General features: G+C 31.6%; 3 protein-coding genes and 1 non-coding gene across 4 annotated transcripts; 2 read left to right on the top strand and 2 right to left on the bottom strand.

The window, feature by feature from the left end:
- Positions 1–1824: 1824 nt before the first annotated feature.
- On the bottom strand, positions 1825–2828 carry LOC129909342 (uncharacterized). The gene is made up of 2 exons (XM_055986428.1): positions 2795–2828; positions 1825–2717 (listed from the first exon to the last, which is right to left on the bottom strand). The coding sequence occupies exons 1-2, from the start codon at positions 2826–2828 to the stop codon at positions 1825–1827; spliced, it is 927 nt and encodes a 308-aa protein (XP_055842403.1).
- Positions 2829–6975: 4147 nt separating this feature from the next.
- Positions 6976–7751, top strand: LOC129910529 (uncharacterized). Its single transcript, XM_055987947.1, has 2 exons — positions 6976–7282; positions 7348–7751. The coding sequence occupies exons 1-2, from the start codon at positions 7103–7105 to the stop codon at positions 7717–7719; spliced, it is 552 nt and encodes a 183-aa protein (XP_055843922.1). The 5' UTR covers positions 6976–7102; the 3' UTR covers positions 7720–7751.
- Positions 7752–7780: 29 nt separating this feature from the next.
- Positions 7781–17952, bottom strand: LOC129909343 (coiled-coil domain-containing protein 186). Its single transcript, XM_055986429.1, has 11 exons — positions 17071–17952; positions 16800–17012; positions 15497–15616; positions 15374–15437; positions 15160–15314; positions 14952–15094; positions 14698–14878; positions 13174–13413; positions 12897–13118; positions 12483–12836; positions 7781–7956 (listed from the first exon to the last, which is right to left on the bottom strand). Exons 1-11 carry the CDS (start codon positions 17950–17952, stop codon positions 7888–7890), a joined length of 2643 nt encoding a protein of 880 aa, XP_055842404.1. The 3' UTR covers positions 7781–7887.
- On the top strand, positions 14570–14642 carry Trnam-cau (transfer RNA methionine (anticodon CAU)). The gene has a single exon. It is a non-coding gene; the product is annotated as a tRNA-Met (tRNA).
- Positions 17953–18195: the final 243 nt, after the last annotated feature.

Consider the following 18195-nt stretch of genomic DNA (forward strand, 5'->3'; position numbering starts at 1 on the left):
ATATTATTCTAATAGAAAAATATTTTTTTATAATTTTTCATATTAGATTTATACCTCGGAATCCAGGGAAAGTCGATGAATCTGTAAAACTTGTATAGGGCTGCATTATTAAAAGGTCAATAAGGTCTTGTAACCCGAGATCGTAAACTTTAAAATTAATAATGTCAATCGACTGGCCTTTACTTATAATAAAACACGTATTTTTTAAAAATTCAATAAATTCATTAGTTATTTAGTTAGTTATTTCGATTTTTAAATAATTTATTTTTATATACAAGTGCAAAAATTCAAACAAAAAATGCAAGCATTAAACCCCGTTGGGTTATACAGAAAAACTATTTCTTCTGAATTTCGTAGTTTTTACATAAATTTGCTTATTTTCAAAAAAAGCACAATTTTCAACATTAACTGCCAATTAAAAACTACTGGCAATAGCAATACTTAAAGATTATGTTAGAAGCTTCAAAAGGAAAGAAATATATTTTGTACCTACAGCTTTTGTGCGATCTTTTTCAGTTTGTTACAGAAATGTCACATGGGGCTACAAGGGGTTAAAAAAAAACTTCACCGCTCTCGACAAAAACGTCATTTTCATGTTACTATAGTTTGGCGTCTATTAAAGATATCTTTTTGTTTGAAATTGCATTTTAAAGCTTAAGAATAGTAGTTTTTGAATAAATATTAAAAAATTAGGTACGTATTAATTATCACTGAATTAAAAACAATTATTTTTGAAAAACTGGTAATTTTACAGATTTTTCGTGGTTTTTGACTTTCTTATACTTACCAAATATTAAACCTAGATATTTTTCAACAAAATAAATCTGAAATCAACTCGATAGCTGTACTCCTTATGCAATAATTTTAAGCTCCAAAATTAATTCGTTGTCTAATACATGCATCTATCGCATTCGTGATAGTTTTTATATTGGTAATCAATTTTTATTTTATTCTGAATTTAAACGAAAATATTTTCCTTTTTTTTTAGATAAAATGGATTTTAAAATATTTCAGATTTTTTTATCTCCAATGTAATAGTTAAAGAAACGGAGACTTAAACTAGTCAAAATTTGATAATTCAAGATTTTTGCACCATTAAGTTACTAAACAGCTCCACCCAACAGCAACCCATAACTTTATTCAATTTTGAATACATACACTTTTCGATCAGTTAAGTGGTTTAATTATTAAGAAAGCGATTGGGTCACTGTGGTGTATGCGTAACTTCTCTCTGAAAAAAAAATTCCCCCTGCCACGTGTAGAGGGTTAAATAAGTCCGTTTTATAAAATTTCTTAATATAATCTTACACATTTATTTAGGCAAAATGTCGCCTCTGATGCCGTTCGGCGAGGAATGTAGATTGTATAATTACTAGTGAAATTAAATACTTTTACGTTTGATAACATCAATTTATAACAGTTTTTTTTTTTTATTAAAAAAATGGTGTCCTCTTAAATTTAGACTTCGTAGATTACGATACAATTTTATTTCCCCCCCAGGAGATAAACTCGATAGGCGATAGATATTTTTCCTTTAAATGGAGATAACAGTTAACAAAACTTTTAAATATTTACGTTCGATCATTTTCGTATTAAACTGTGATAAAATTAAATGAATTTCTTTCAAATTTGATTTCCTATAAAATTAACATTTCCGATTGTTGTTTATAAATTCAATTGGTTATGAGAGACCCTTTGAAGGAAAAGAACAACCATTTGGTTAGTAAAATACTTTATTCATGTTTAAAAACCTTAAATTTAAAAGATCTTAGGAAAAAGCTGTTACACTCTTAAAGAGATGCCATTGATTGTATTAACACAAAATTAATGACTACCACTATAACCACTCGGTACCTCAATTGCTTCGTGTTCATTTTGTTGAGGATGTGATTCTTCATACGAACCACCACCCCCCTGATCAGTGTTGCTTACACTTTCATGCAATTCTATTGTTGCTCTAGCACCAGCTTGTGAGGCATTCGCCTGTGCTTCCGAAGCCGAAGATGATGCCTTCAAAGCTGCCTCTTTAGTTGCTTCATAATCAATCCGGGCATCTTTAAGTTGTTCCTGCAAAGCATCAAGACGTTGTTTTGCCTGCCCCACCATAGACGATTGTGATGCCAATTGATTAGCCACCTCTGAGGATGCCTTTTCAGCATATTCGGCAACAGTCTTGGCATCGTTCACAGCCGACACCAAAATAGATACATGATTACTGGCTACTTGTGCGGTATGTTGGGACAATTTTGCAGCAACTTTCGCTGATTGCAACTGTTCCAACTCTCTGGCCAAAGACCTGTGTGCCTCTGAAGATTGTTGCTCTAATTCCTGCAAAATAACTTGTTTGCCAGCCAATGCAGCTTGGGCTGTGGCCGCAGCTTGAACTGCAGCTTGAGCTAAAGTATTTTTGGCAATGAATGCGGCTTGTTTGGCGGCAGCATGTTGATTGGCTACAGCTGAGTGGGCTTGATTTGCAGATCCTTGAGCTATTGACCTTAACCCACTGCCAATGCTGTAGCCACTGGGTTTGCTTGAAGAACCAGATGACGATGATGAAGATCCAGATCCAGATCCAGATGGATGAGAGGCTTGACTATATTCATAATACCCCTGTGATGATTCCTCTTTGGGAGCTTCAAAATGTACAGAAGGTGATTGCTTATATTCGTATCCGTGGCGTTTTTTCAAACCACCCTCGATAGGTACAAAACAGAAAGCTAAAACACGAAAATAAAAAAATCCAATAAATTTCTAGTCGCACAATCAGGTTCAAGTTCGCCAAAGAGCGACTTACCAACAAGGCTCAAAGCTATTGTCAATATTTGCATCTTAGAGACGTCCATATGGCTTATTGTCAGGTTGTGATATGCGCGATGGAGTAACTTTTACTAATGCTGACAATCCTGCATCTAAACCGCAATTTATAGGTAACAAGCACACATAACCAAAAAGACGGAACCTGATTCGAGGCGTCTCTCGTATGGGAGAAGAAACTAGTAGACCATGCTTTTATTTCCACGATAGCTTTGTCCGGCCTCATAGTTTCGACTTCGACTTCGGCCTCTTCGAACGAAAGTGCAAACAATATTTAAAAACACTCACTCGCATTGTTGCAATATATCCATTTGCTTCTTTGTGCAAGGGTAAAGTAAATTCGTGCAACAAAACTATTTGGAGAGGTTTGTATAGTCACCGGAGATTGACTAGGTATATTCAAACGTTAAGATCCAGTTTTTAGCTGTCGATATGACGGCAGGAGGAAGTGTATTTTGGTTAAGTTGGTAGGTAATCGATTGCTGTATATGGATTATGGAGTGGAGGAAGCTCTTCAGGTTTTGAATTGTTATAACTCTCATAATACTGACTTGGCTTTAGGTAATAATCTTATAATATTGGATGGAAATTTCTAGGGATTAGTTTACAAACATGAAATTGTGCTCCATGACCAGTTTCAAGTTTTTTTTGTTGTGCAAATTTAGGAGTCTTTTGTTTGAAGACAAATATTGATTAAAGGAATGAACATGATTGGGCTTAAAGTTTGCAGACAAAAAGTGATTCGAATGAAGTGGAAATTGTCAGGAAAATATATTGTACTTGTTTGGTGATGGATGTTACCTTGAAATCTTTGATTTGATTGTTTAAGAGAATTGAAAATGGGAAAACAATGATTTATTTATTTATGTCTTGAAACTAGTTTCAGTGATTAAACGCTTTGGTCAGTTTTTTTTTTAAGATGGTAAACGGAAACAGACTTAAAGTCAGAAGGAGTTCGTTTACCTTAAAACTTTTAACATTAGAGGTCGAAAAAGATGTTGTAGTTTAAATTGGAGGTGTTTAAAAAAAATAATGGGCATAGTTATAGTTACTTGTTTAAAAGTCCAACAAGTTACTCACACTTTCATATGATAGCATAACCTTTTTGAAGCGTACCTGATTACTTCGTAATCTATATATTAAGAATAACCCAGAATTTTTACTTTTGCTGCTGCTTTTTAAAGCGTTAGCCAACCAAAGTAAGCAGAACATGGCTTTTGACTTTGGTGTTTTTATGGCTTGATTAAGGGCACATTTAGGACAATTAAATTTAGTAATCCAGTATTGACCCATGAGACATGTCCCATGAGACATATATACCATGAGACATTTGTACCATGACACTTATGTACCATTAGACATTTGTACCATGAGACATAATGTACCATGAGACATATGTACCATGAGACATTTGCACCATGAGACTTATGTACCATGAGACTTATGTACCATGAGACATTTGTACCATGAGACTTATGTACCATGAGACATATGTACCATGAGACATATGTATGTACCATGAGACATTTGTACTATGAGACATGTCCCATGGTACATGTCTCATGAGAAATGTCTAATGGTACCATGAGACACAATTATATACCATGAGACATGTACCATGAGATATAATTATATACCATGAGACATGTACCATGAGACATTTACCATGAGACGTGTCTCATGTGATATGTACCATGAGACATGTTTCATGGGGCATGTCTCATGAGATATGTACCATGAGACATGTACCATGAGACATGTGACATGTCCCATGAGACATAGCCTATGAGACATATCCCATGAGACATGTCCCAGAAGACAATTCCCATGATAGACATCCCATGAGAAAATTTATATACTCAACAATTTCCTGGAGCTGGTCAACGATGTTGACCCGATGACGGTCACGGTAGGGATGGGTACCTCATACATGAGGCAATACAAATGTCCCATAGAACACTCAGAAATGTCCCATCACCTCAAAGCAAAAAAATGTATTACCTCACACTTCATAGTAAAAACAACAAAAAATTATCTCTTTACTCTTGTCTTAAGACAAGATGCACTTAAGAGTAAAGGAGAAATCGATCATTCCCTCTCCCTTGTTCTCATGTGCATCTTGTGCGACTACATCTTCGTGTAGAACCAGGCGTACCATTGCTTTAAATTGAAAAATAAATGAATGTGTGAGGTTTTGTGTTATGTGAAATTTGAGGTACGTACGTTATTTTGAGGAGAGAAAATTAGAAGTAATGAGGACGTATAGTAATGTGACATTTGAAGTAGGTATATTTATTTTTTTTTTTTTTTTTGAGGAAAGAAAATTGGAGGAGGTTTGTTATTGTTATAGTTTTTTTTTTAGGATGTTTGTTGTTGTTTGAAGGAGTTTTTATCTATATATCAATTCACTCTCATATTTTATTGGTTATAATATTATTTCTTTTTTAATTAGCTTTTTATTAAAATGTCATGCTTAGCAGAATAGAAAAATTGATTTTTTTATTTTTTTTGTCCTATGGGACATTTGAGGTAGGACAAAGTACCACCTCATTTCGAAAAATGAGTACCTCATACAAACTCATTTTAAAATCGGTACCTACCCATCACTAGGTCACGGACGAACTGATCAATATGGGTGTTGTATTTGTCTGTTATAGCCAGCGATGCCAACTGAGGCATAATTATGCCTTTTAGGCATAATTTTATTAGCCAAGGCATTGAGGCTTATTTTTTGAAAAAAAGGCATAATTTTTTTCATTCTACTCTTGATTTATGTTTTAAAGGTTTCTTATAATTTTTAAATATTTTGATAAAAAGACTAAAAACTAATATTTTCGATATCTTTTAAATAAAGGTTGTTCGAAATTTTATCTGGAGAATTTGTTTTTACCATTTAACTCTTGGTAGTGTTTATTTTTTCGAAGATTTTTTTTTCACTCTAATCACTTTTACTAGAAAAGAATCTAATTTTGTTGCTTTAAAAAGGTCTAAAAAGCTTGCAAATAGGCTAATATTTTTTATTGGTGAAAAAAATTGACCGCTAATTTCTTCCAATTATATGAAGCAACGTCTTGAAATATTCCTTTCGAAGAAAATAAATTTCCGTTACGTGAGAAATAAGTTGGCTTAGCCCCGATTTTTCAATCGTCAGTTAGACTATCAGAAGAATAAATTTCAATATAAAAAATTTTATTCCTAGGAATAATCTCTATCTGAGGTTTATATGACTATTGAAAAATTAGCCCTTAATGTATAAATTGATTAAATAAACATTTCGTATATAATAATTTTTTAAGCATAAACTAAGAAATTTAAATTGAGGCATAATTTATTTGAAAAGGCATATTTTTTTTTCAAGTGAGGCATAATTTTGACTGAATGGGTTGGCAACGCTGTTTATAGCAAAATGATCGAGGTATAGAATAGAAATACTTAAATATTTTATTTAAGGGGTAATAACACCTTGTAAACCACGAAATCGAGCGTCATTTTCATCAGCGTATAAAACAAAGAAGAAATATTATTTTTTTTTGGTGTTTGTTTAGTTTAATTAAGTATATTAATAGGTAACAGAATAGGCTAATGTTAAATTTTTTAATGATGTGAAATTTTTTAAATGGCGGTGTAGTTCAGAATGATAGTAAAATCCTGTGCTCCCATCGGGCGACCAACTAACTCCTACAGTTTTTAACCGATACATACATGAAAAACATGAAAAATACAAGAAAAACCCGAAAGCGAAGAATATGACAATTCTCAATTTTTGTTATGTCTGCTGTTTTCAGAACATTCAATACACAGTGTTGCCAAGATTTCAAGTTGAGTCCCGAGGTGTTTTTTTTTTGGCCAGTTAAGACCGGTGGTAATAAAAAACACACATAATATTTATCACACATAACAAGCTCAAAATCCCTTTTCATTTGATACTAAATTCGTTCGTTGACACTATGATAACTGTCTATCAATGACTGAAATCAAAAATAAAATCAATCCACCCTATTCAAATCAATTTCATTGGTCGAACTACACACAGAATTAAAGAATTTTTTTTGCTACGTTTATTAAAAAAAAAAGAAGAAAAACCAAAGTAGCACTATGCACCCTATATTTTCTTCGAACTCTGAAAATCTTTTCCCATCTGTCACTTTACAGCTGATAATTTCGAAATTCATCTGTCATCTACCTGCTTAACCTTTCTTGTTTGCCTTTTCTACTGAAAAAAAAAACGAGAAATATTTTTATTTTATAACAATTTCTCTTTTTCTTTAATAAAAATAAAAACCAAATAATGGCACAAGTTATAAAATACATAGGTCGTAAAACAGATTTTCGTGGAAAACCCCTATGGGAAATTCTCGGCAATCTAAAAAATCATGGTGTCGGTCGAATTGTTGTTCGCAGCATGTTCGAACGCTATCCCGAACCATCTTATATGAAAATTCTTAAAGTTGAAGCTGTTCCAAATGAAGTGAGTTGAAAGTACACATATTTCTTATCTTGTACAATTATTCTCAAAGAAATGTCTTGGTTTAGGAAACTCGCAAATGCCGAGTAACCATCGAACGCACCTTCCGTGGTGTAACACAACCCAAACCAGTTGTTCTTTATAGTTCAACCTACAAAGCTGATTATCGACTTATTCCCAAAGATGAAGAAGCAGATTACTGCAAATGTAATGTTACCAAAGAGCAATTAATTGTCCCACGTGAAATAAATTTCCCACCTTTGTTGAGGGAATTTGTAAGTGAAGAAACTGGCAATCAGAATCCAATGATGAAGGTACATTTCAAGAATAACATGAATAAAATGGCACGTTTGGCCAAACCTGAAGAGAAGCCAACACTTGACATTAGTATGGGTTTGGGTAAACCAGCTAGTCCTAAGTTGTATGAAAATTGTTTGTAAGATTGTTGAATAAATGAAGATGAAAAGTTAAACGAGTACACTTTTTTATATTTCTTTTTTTTTTGTTTTTGTTTAAATATTTTACATAAGATTGATTAGTTGAATTAAATAAAGGTTCCCCGGAGGAATGTATACGATAAATATGATATTTACAATGGCACCAATACGCTATGACTTTATTTGAGCAAGTTTCCTTGTTAGCTTATCCACTTCCAAACCCAGAACGTCAAGGTTTTCCTGTAAAGAAAAATACATCAAAAAGATTAGCAATTTCATGAAATAATCTATTTTAGGGCGTGTTTCCTACGACCATGAATCACATTCGCTCATTTACTTGAATATGGTCATGACTAAAAAAAACTGTTTTTTTTTTTCAGGAAACGAAAGCTTTAGTATCGATTTATTTTTCTATGTTAAAAGTAAGTTTCTAAAACAAACCTAGTGCTCCTTCTCCGTCAATTTTTAAAGCTAAGAAATGACTTTCTTTAGGATTAGAGATTACTTTATTCCAATAACTTGTGCATTATTAACTCAAAATGCGTAGTTACGACAGTATTCAAGCGATATGATTGAAAATAACACGGTGTTACAAAAATGAGGTTTCAAAATATACGCGGGCAGAGACCTATCAGGTTTTGTAGAGCTAGTCGCACTGATTACGAAACGGTATTTGAAAATCCCCTAACACCCCCAAAATCTGGAGTTGCTGAAAACTAGAAGACATAGAAACATATAGTTTTCACTGTTCGATAAGGAATCAATTGAGGCAGTTTTTTGTGTGAGTATTTTTTTTTACTAAAATTCACAGTCTGGACAAAAATAGTATAAAATGAGTTTTAAAAAAATTTGTTCGCCAATTTTTAACTTTGAAATCGATTATTTCAAAAAATATTGGTTATATTATATTGATTTAAAAGTTAGAATCAAATGTACAATTTTGCCTTTCGGAAATGGTATAATTTACTACTGTAAGTGTTGCCGTTGTTTTTTAATAATTTTTTTTATTTTCATAATTTTTTTTTAGAAAAATGCCCCTCCCACCTAAACGGGGAGAGATAGACCCCCCTCCCAAAGAAAAAAATGTTTGTATTGAGCTCCTCTTTAAAAACCCCTTATCAAGTCCTGGCGCCCAAGTTATCCTACTACGTGCCGAAACAACATTTTTGTTCTATACCTAAAAGTTCGAATTTCTGTATCTGGGTTGAAATCGAAAATTTTTTTTTCTAAGCCAATTTTAAAGTGATTTTCATAAAAAATACCTGGATTGATTGGGAAATAGATATAGTTTTAGAATATATTTTTGAAATAGCATGTTGTTTTGAAAACATATACTTTAAATTGATGCCGAAGTTGGGCAAATGATGAAAAAAATGTAATTTTTGAACTTTGACAGCTTATAAATTCTAAGTGGTTTAACCGAGTTACATTTTTTATACATTGTTGAAAAGGTATATTTATCTTCTATCAGAAACTGAAAAAAAATTTGAAAATGGGTAAAAAATTGACGAAGCTAGAATTTTTTCAATGGGTGAAGGTCCAAAAAACCGTTTTTTGCCCGTAACTCCAGATTTTGGGGGTGTTAGGGGATTTTCAAATACCGTTTCGTAATCAGTGCGACTAGCTCTACAAAACCTGATAGGTCTCCGCCCGCGTATATTTTGAGTGTTACACCGTGTAATTACTGAACGAAAATTATTCTACGTCCCAATACTAATTTGTAGAAAATTTTCTCTACGTCCACATGTAATTAAGTCTTAAATATGTTGCGCAGAAGTTTTATCCCTGTGACGTACTTCAGAAACGGATAAAATGCATTATTGCATTCAACACTTAATGTAGATTGTCGCAATATTATAACTTAAATATGTGTTTTAAGTACAAAATATAATCCTCTATTATTTTCTCTGAGCCTAAAGACCTTTGTCTTGACAATGCAACCAATAGAACCCAAACTATAAACTTTTTAAAACAATAATTTCAAGTCAATTTTGAGAGTTTTGTTATTCAATTTTCTGTTAGTTTGAATCGTTTGAAAATTCTCGAACTAAATCTCGAAGTTGTTGGCTTAAAATATATATTATGAGTTCTTTTAGTCGTATATATTCAAGATTAATGTGTTAAAACTCAGGGAAAATGGCAGAGCATCATATTTTATATTTAAAATAAAAATATAATTCAATTTGGCCTTCATACACAGAACAATGCATTAACATTACTAATATTGCAATATTATTATTATTCTTAATGCAATGGAGCCAAACCTCCATAGCAAAAGTTTTTCCTAAGCATCCAACATGACGGAAAAGTCATTTGATACCAAATTCATTAATAGATTACGAACGTTTAAAATGCCCATTCTCGTTTCATTATCTTTTAGCTTGAAAGTAAAAAGAAACCGAAATGTTCTAGATTTTTTGCGATTAGGAGTCCTTCTCCCGAAACCATTTTCCCTGGAATTTTTGTATAGTTCAATCAAATAAGGATTCAACCTCGAAATGAATGCTTAGATGCTTAAACAAGGTTGTAATCTGAGCCCCCTTTTATTTGCACTATTTTTAGATGATATAGTAGATTGGTTAACGTGTGGAGTTGAAATTGGAAGTTCAAAAATAAAAGCAATAATGTACGCAGACGATATAGTTATACTCGCAGAGACTCCATGCGCGCTTCAACTAATGATCAACAAACTGTTTGAGTATTGCAAACTATGGGGTTTGGAAGTTAATGTCGCAAAATCGAAAGTGATGATATTTCAAAAAGGAGCTGGCAGGTTAGCAAGAGGTGAAAAATGGAAATTTGGAGAACAAACACTGGAAGTTGTTAAAAAATATTCATATCTTGGTATGGACCTGACATTTAATTTGAAAATGGAAAAACATCTTAAAACTAAATTGGAAAAGGCTAAGATAGCAATCTGCTCCAATTGGAAAAGGATCTTTTGCAACAAACTGATAACTTTTAGTACAAAGTATAATGTCTTTAATGCTACGGCACAGGCCATTCTCTTTTATGGAGCGCAGGTGTGGGGTGCGCAGAAATTCGAAATCGTTGAATATCTGTTACGTTTTTTTCTAAGAAAAGTTTTTTACTTACCAATTAATACACCAAAGTATATGTATAATCTAGAATCTGGTCTCCCAACAATGTTCATTTCAACTCTAAAATTGAATGCTGATTATCTATTAAGAGTGGTAAAAATGAGTGATTCCAGGCTGCCAAAGCTGATAATGCGCCATGCAATAAAAAATAAAACTCTTTTTGTCAAGGAATGGACAAAAATAGCGGCCGATTGTGGTGTTACGATGAACTGGGAGGAGAGTAACATAGCTAACTGGAAAAAGGATTTATACGAAGTCATCATGCTTACTGACGAAAATGAAAGGTATGCCTTTATGGCAAAAGCTCGTGCGTCGACAGAAAGAGTGTATTACTCAAAGGCTAACCTTAATCTAAATGAGTGTAACTATTTCAACAGTCGTTATTCCTGTTATGTCATTGGGGCGATTTTCAAAATCAGAGGTGAGCTGATCAAGCTGAATGCCATGCCGCACCGAAACGAGGGTCCAGGTCTTTGCAACTTGTGTAACTTACAATGTTTTAGAGATGGAAGAGGTGCGTGAATTTCTGAATGGTGGTGATTGGAAGCTACTTTTTGATTATTACACGGAAGCCAGCACTTACAGATCCAAAATAATTAATGAAGTCTTTTAAAATAGTAAAAATCAATTTAAAATCAATTCTGGCAAGCTGAAAAGTATCTCTAAATTTTGTTTTAACTAAACTAAAAGTCCTATTAATCTACTATGATGCGTAAAAATTATATTTAAATTTTGTTTTAACTAAACTAAAAGTCCTATTAACTCTTAAAGAAAAAAAAAAAAAAAAAAAAAAAAAAAAAAAAAAAAAAAATGCTGTAATAGATTCAAGCAATTTTGCCACTCGGGCAGACGACATATATGTCATGCCTTTAAATATTCAAGTTTTTTTTCTCAATGACTTTATGTAAAAATTATTATATTGAATAAAGATCTATCTATCTATCTGAATGCTTAGACTAAAAGTCTTGCAAATATCTTTTTTTAGACACTTAATATGACCTATACTCTAGAAGTCTAGAAAAATCTACTGATGGCATAATACAAATACATCTCTCTTATAACGTCATTTTACTACCATAGTCGGATAAGATGACATAGCTCCCTGCATTTGCTGACTAAATAAAGTTACAAGCGCTACGATTTTTTTTTTTTTTTCTGAAAATGCGCAAATGTGCAGTATATTTGTTTAAGAGTATTAACATAACAAGTATTTCAGTTTAAATACTTTAACAGTAGCTGAAAAAGCAACAGAAAGAAAAAAATTACCTAAAAGATGACATGGCATTCGACCGCCTAAGTTGACATTATATGCTATTATCGCAATGGAGCACAAAATAAAGCAGTTGAAGGCTCTGTTACTTTTGGAAGTGAGAGTATATTTTAATATGTATAAATAAACACAAGTTGAAATTCTTTTTACCCCAATAGGTGGAAAAACGATTTTTAAATCTGAGTCAAAATAAAATAAACTGAACGTAGAGACAATTCTGAATCAATTTAAAACATTTTTTGAATTTGAATAAAATATAATTCATGTATACACGGTACAAGAAAATTTCTATGTATCAAATGTTGTTCATGGGACGTAAAGGTATTGTCTTTTCTTAATTCAAAATTATGAACGTAACGACATTTTTTAATCAGTGAATGGTCATTTAATCTCACCTTTAATGTTATATTCTTTAGCAGTGTATCTTCCAACACAGCTTGAAGTTTTTTATTAATTTCCAACGATAACTCCAAAGTCATACTCTGGTTCGGGCCTTTGATTCCCGAATAAATGGCCGACATTACTCCACCATACTTTGCCAATTCAGTTTTATGCTGGTCACTTTTGGAGGTTGTAAGGGCACCAGCTTGATCTCGCATCATGTAATATTGAACTACTTTAGATTTCTTCTGTAGCTCAGCTACCAGGGACAGTGTGTGATTTTCTAAGAAATCAATTTTTTCCGTTTGTCGAGCTGATGCCTGCTGTAGTCGGAGAATTCTCTCAACTAAATGCTGCTTAGAAGGACCCTTTAAAAAAAAATGAATAGTTATATTAAGTTCTCTTTGCTAAATGGGTTAAATTATTACTTGAACATCTCGATTCATAGTTGATGAATTGCTTTGAGCTTCAGATTCACTATCACTTCGGCTATTATTGCTACCTCGGGAATGATTTGAAGCAAGTTGTTCTTGACTTGTACTTTTTAATTGGCAATTTCTGCATAAGACACCCATCGACGAAGCTGACGTTGGAGAGGTTGAATTTTCTTCGGAAATTTTTTTGAACTTTTGGATTTCTCTTTGCAGTTCCTAAGGAGAGAATTGCTCTTTGAAAAAGTTTAAATGTGTGATAAACAAAATTTACCTTAACTACTTGAGAATGTTTCTTTTTGGTTGCTTCCAAATCTCCTTGGACATTTTCCAATTTCACTTTAACTAATTCGTACATTTTTGTTTTCTCGGAGAGATGTTTTGTTAGCAACAGTCGATCATCATTCTTTTGTTGAATTTCTTGTTTTAATTGTGACTCTATTTCTTCATATTTTGTGTCAAAGTTGAGTTTTTCTTTTTTAAGAATCTCGTTTTCTGCTTCGATACCTTTGACCTGGAAGTAAATATTAATTCGTTATAAAAATAAAAACTTAAAATAGTAGAGAGTAAAGTCTCCTATCCGAATCACCTGAATGTTTCAAATAAAGTGTTTAAATAGTTATTCAAACCAATTAGTTTTGTAGAAAAATTGGGAAAATAAACAAAAACAACGGTGTGCACTTTAACAATTGAATATTTTCAAACAAAAACATGAAGTACCTAATTATTTAATTGAAATAAACGAACTAGGTGAATCAGATATTATATTAAGACCGCTTAAGTTAAAAGAACAATCATTTCGAAACCGATGCAAATGTTTTCAAAATAGTTCATCTTCTTGATGTCTGTATATTTGGACAGTTGGACAAGCCAAAAGCAATTTTAAAATTGTTGAGAACACATTTTGAATTTTGAATCGACTCTAGTTACAGGTACAATTTTCTAAGAGATATAGAACTGAAGATTTAGAAAATTAGAAGAAGGAAAAAAAACTCGAATTAAGGCCTTTGTCAAAACCAATTTCTTTTTTTTTTATGTTCCTCACAAAATTTTTAATGCAATTGTAAACTTGTCAATTTTTTAAAAGCAATTTCAAGACGAGTAACTTTTGCATCCAAAAGGCTTAAAGTGCAAAACTTGACAAAAATTTCTTTATCCAAAAAAATGCACAAACTTGTTTTTTTCAAAAATTGCTTCAATACTAAAATTCATATAAGAATATTTTTAATGTAAAATTTCTAAGAAATTTAATTAAAATTTAAAGGTAATATCAATCTTTTAGAATTGCTAAAATATTTTTGTTTTGTTTTGAAAATCGTTAAAGCCTTATATTAAAATATTCAATTTTTTTCCAAAAAAAATGGTGTACCAATAAAAAGGGAATATTAATGAATATAAAATAAAATTTTCAAAAAAAAAAATCATTGATCCGGGGTCGGGGGGACGGGAGGTATCTCAATGCATAAAACTTCAAGAAACAGTAAAATGCAAAAAATAGTCCAGTATCTAATAATTTTTTTGATTTACCCGAATTTTTTCATCTTATTTGAATGTGCTTCACGGCACTAGTAAAATCATCGACTTTTTTTATTTTTTTCACCAAAAATAAAACTAAATCGAGAATTGTTCTAACAAGAATCAAGTAAGAACTTTTGTTCGACATTTTCATAGCCTCGGTGGCGCAGTAGGCAGCGCGTAAGTCTCATAATCTTAAGGTCGTGAGTTCGAGCCTCACCCGGGGCATTAATTTTTTTATATTTTTATTTTTTTATATTTATTCTTAGAAAATCATTCTTACCCTTGATGTTTGTAAACAAATTTCATTTTGCAACCCAACAATCATTTCACTCATCTCCTTATTGATACTAAGCAACTCCTGTTCCTTAGCTTGCAACTGTTCCATGTCTTGTGTCGAATCAACAAGTTTTTCTTCCACCTGACGCAGATTTTCATTAAGAGTATTGATTTTGTCTTCATTTCTTAAAGAATAAAAACAAAATGTGATAATATTTGTTTTTGAATGGTTCAAAAAATATAAAGAAAAAAACTTACAAAGTGTGCTGTGTTCGTAACACCTGCAGTTCCTCTAGCTGACCACGAAGTTTAGCTGAATTCAACATTTCTTCACTATAAGAACCTTGAACAACAACATGTTCCTGTCGCAAACATTCTAATTCTCGTGTTATATTTGTGTTCTTAGAAAATTAAAAAATATATAATTAAAATTTATATTAGAGTTTGTGGGTTTAAAGTGTGTTACTTCTAGCGATTTCTTATCAAGACTCTCCTGGAGTTGGTTTATCTTCTCTGTGGCTTGTTTTTGTTCTTTGGTTAAGGACTCAATTGCCTTGTCTTTGCTTTCGATTTCGTGTTTAAGTAGAATCGCTGTTGCTTCGTATTCCATTTTTAATTTTTCTATAAAATCAAAAAATTATGGTAAAATGGAGATAGGAATTGAAGAAGAAAATGCTTACCTTTGGCCAATTCCTCATGAGGCTTTGGACCAGTTCGTTCTTCTTCGAGTTTCTTTTCAGCAATCTGCAAAAAGGAGAATTATTGTAATGATGGCTTGAAAAAATCATATCAATCATCATTACCAATTTTGCTTCAGTTTCTTGGGCCAATTTAACTGAATTCCACTTCAACTTCATTTCCAGATTGTTGTAATCGGATTTTTGTTTTTCGAGCTCTTTTTGGAATTTCTTTACTTCGTTGCACTAAAAGCATAAATTATTTGAACTTATTTAGAACTTATTTATAAATACTGCCTAACACATGTGATAAGGAGAACTGAAAAAAGTAGTATGGAACTTCCACCCAAAATGTTAAAAATGAAAATATCTAAAAAAAAAAAAATTAGAGCTCCTTAAAATTTACCAGTGTGATTTTTAGGCTTAGAGCCAATTTTTCAGTAGGCAGATAAGCCCCAGTTAAGGCTTATTCTAGTGAATAAAAGTTTTTTATATTGACATTTATTCTTCTGGTAGTCTAATTGAAGATTGAAAATCAGGGAAAAGCATAACTTTAAAACTAAAATATTTTAAAAAATAGAGCTCCTAGAAACAAATGAATGTGATTTTAAGGCTTACTAACTCCAAATGTGGGTTGTAAAATTATCCAAAAAAAAAATTTTTTTTAAATATTTATTGCAAATAAAAAAAATTTGCATTAAAAAACAAATTGCAACTAAAAATATTTTGCATTAAAAAAATAATTGTAGGTATTGCATAAGAAAAAAATTTGCTTTGAAAATAAAATTTTTATTGGGAATAAAAATATTTTGCATTGAAAAAAAAATTTTATTGCAATTAAGAATTTTTTGACTTGAAAAAAAAATCAATGCAAAGTGTGTACATTAAATATTTTTGTTTTCCTACAATTTTGAATATTTGAACATTCATTAGGTTCAATGTTATAGTTGAAATAGCTAATATATGGTCATTATATTTTTGAATAACAGTCAAAATTGTAAGAAATTCGACGAATATTTAAAAAAAAATATTTAATGCATACATTTTTTTTCAATGCAGAAAATTTTTTTTTCAATGCAAAATATTTTTCAGTTACAATAAACATTTTTTTTATTTGCAATTAACATTATTTTAAAAATTTGTAATGGAGAGCAAATACATTAGTAATAAAATGATTTTTTACAACCCTGCTCCAAAAACAATAAGTTTAATATAAATTTTCCTGGAAAATTTTAATAACGCTCAAAATAAGAGAAACTTAAAAATTAGTATGAACATGAAAAATGCAATATTTCAAAAACAAGAGCTGCAAGAAAGAAACCAATATGATTTTTGAGCTAACTAAACCCAAATCCATAAAATTTGATATACCTAAATTTTCTGGAAAATGTTAAAAGGTTGAAAATTTTTGGCCATTGTTATGATTTACCTTCTCATCAAACATATAAGTAATTCTTGACTTCTCTTCATTCAAAGCATGGAATTTAGTTGAAATATTTTTAACTTCTTTGCGAGAATCAGCAAGTTGCTTCTCCACTATTTCCTTTTGCTTTTTAGCATCAATAAGTGATTTTTCTTTTGTGGCAAAAGTTATAACGATGCTTTCTTTTTCCTTCATGGCCAATTCTTTTTCTTTTCGGAACTAAAATGAGAAGTATAATGAAAGACATGTGTGAGAATTGAGAATCTTAAGAACTTACTGCGGATTTCTCTTTTTCAAGAAGATTATTCTCGCGTTGGTACAAGGTAATTGTGTTGTCTTTTTGTGACAGAGCTTTCTTCAATTGTTCAATTTCGATTTCGAAATTCTGAAGTTGGTTTTGGAGGCGTTTGTACTTTTCAGAGTCTTCTGGTGGCGTTGGGGGAGGTGTTGGGGTAGCATTTAAATGGGGTGGATGGCTTTTGGGTGACGCAGGTATTGGATGAGTTTGTACATTGTGAATTGGAGTGGAAGAGACTTCAGTGGGTTTTGAAACCTCTTCAATTGTCTGAGGAGCAGAATTATCTTTCGAAAGGTCTTTTGTAGTGGAAGGTTCTACAAGTGGATTCTTTGGAATATCAACCTTAGAAGAAGACAGATTATTTGTGGACGGAGTGTCGGAAAGCTGCAAAAGGCCTATAGAATCATTTGTTTCATTTGATTGTTTACTTAATAATGATTCAGTGGTTTTGTTTGACACCAAACAAACATCATCATTTTCTGATGATTTCTCTTTTTCGATTCTTGTGTCATTTTGTGAATTTTTATTTGATTCCAAAGTTCCTTCTTCTTTTTGTGAACTTTGATCATTAATGCAAATTATTTCGGAATTGTCTAATAAATCAATGTCAACTAACTTATCTTGTGATTCTGATTCTTTTGTATTTAAAATATTTGTCTGATTTTCAGACTCAATTGAATGGAAACCTTTGTTTACATCTTTATCAGCCAACAAAAATTCTTTTTCACTTTGAGGTGTATCTTTGACAATATGTGGACTTTCATTTGGATTTATTTCTAATAAATTCGCTTCTTTTGATAAATTTTCTTCAGGATTGGAATTTCCTGGTACATTGGAAACATTATTATCTATTTCTTCCATTTTTTGAAATATATATGTAATTTTAAAGAATAAATAAATTAAAAATAGTTTTTTGTTGAAATTTTTTTCACGTCTACATGTTTACACGTCAAAAAAACTATTTTCTTTTTTTTTTGTTCATTTTTGACAGAAAGTGACAGTAGGGGTGTGTTCATGAAGTACACAGTTTTTTAGTCGTGTTTTTATACACAGTGCACTAATGTCGTTTTCCAAAATTATGGGAGTGAATCACTCCTTTTTCGT

Source organism: Episyrphus balteatus, chromosome 2 (genome assembly GCF_945859705.1).
Source record: "Episyrphus balteatus chromosome 2, idEpiBalt1.1, whole genome shotgun sequence".
Taxonomy (NCBI): Eukaryota; Metazoa; Arthropoda; class Insecta; order Diptera; family Syrphidae; genus Episyrphus; species Episyrphus balteatus.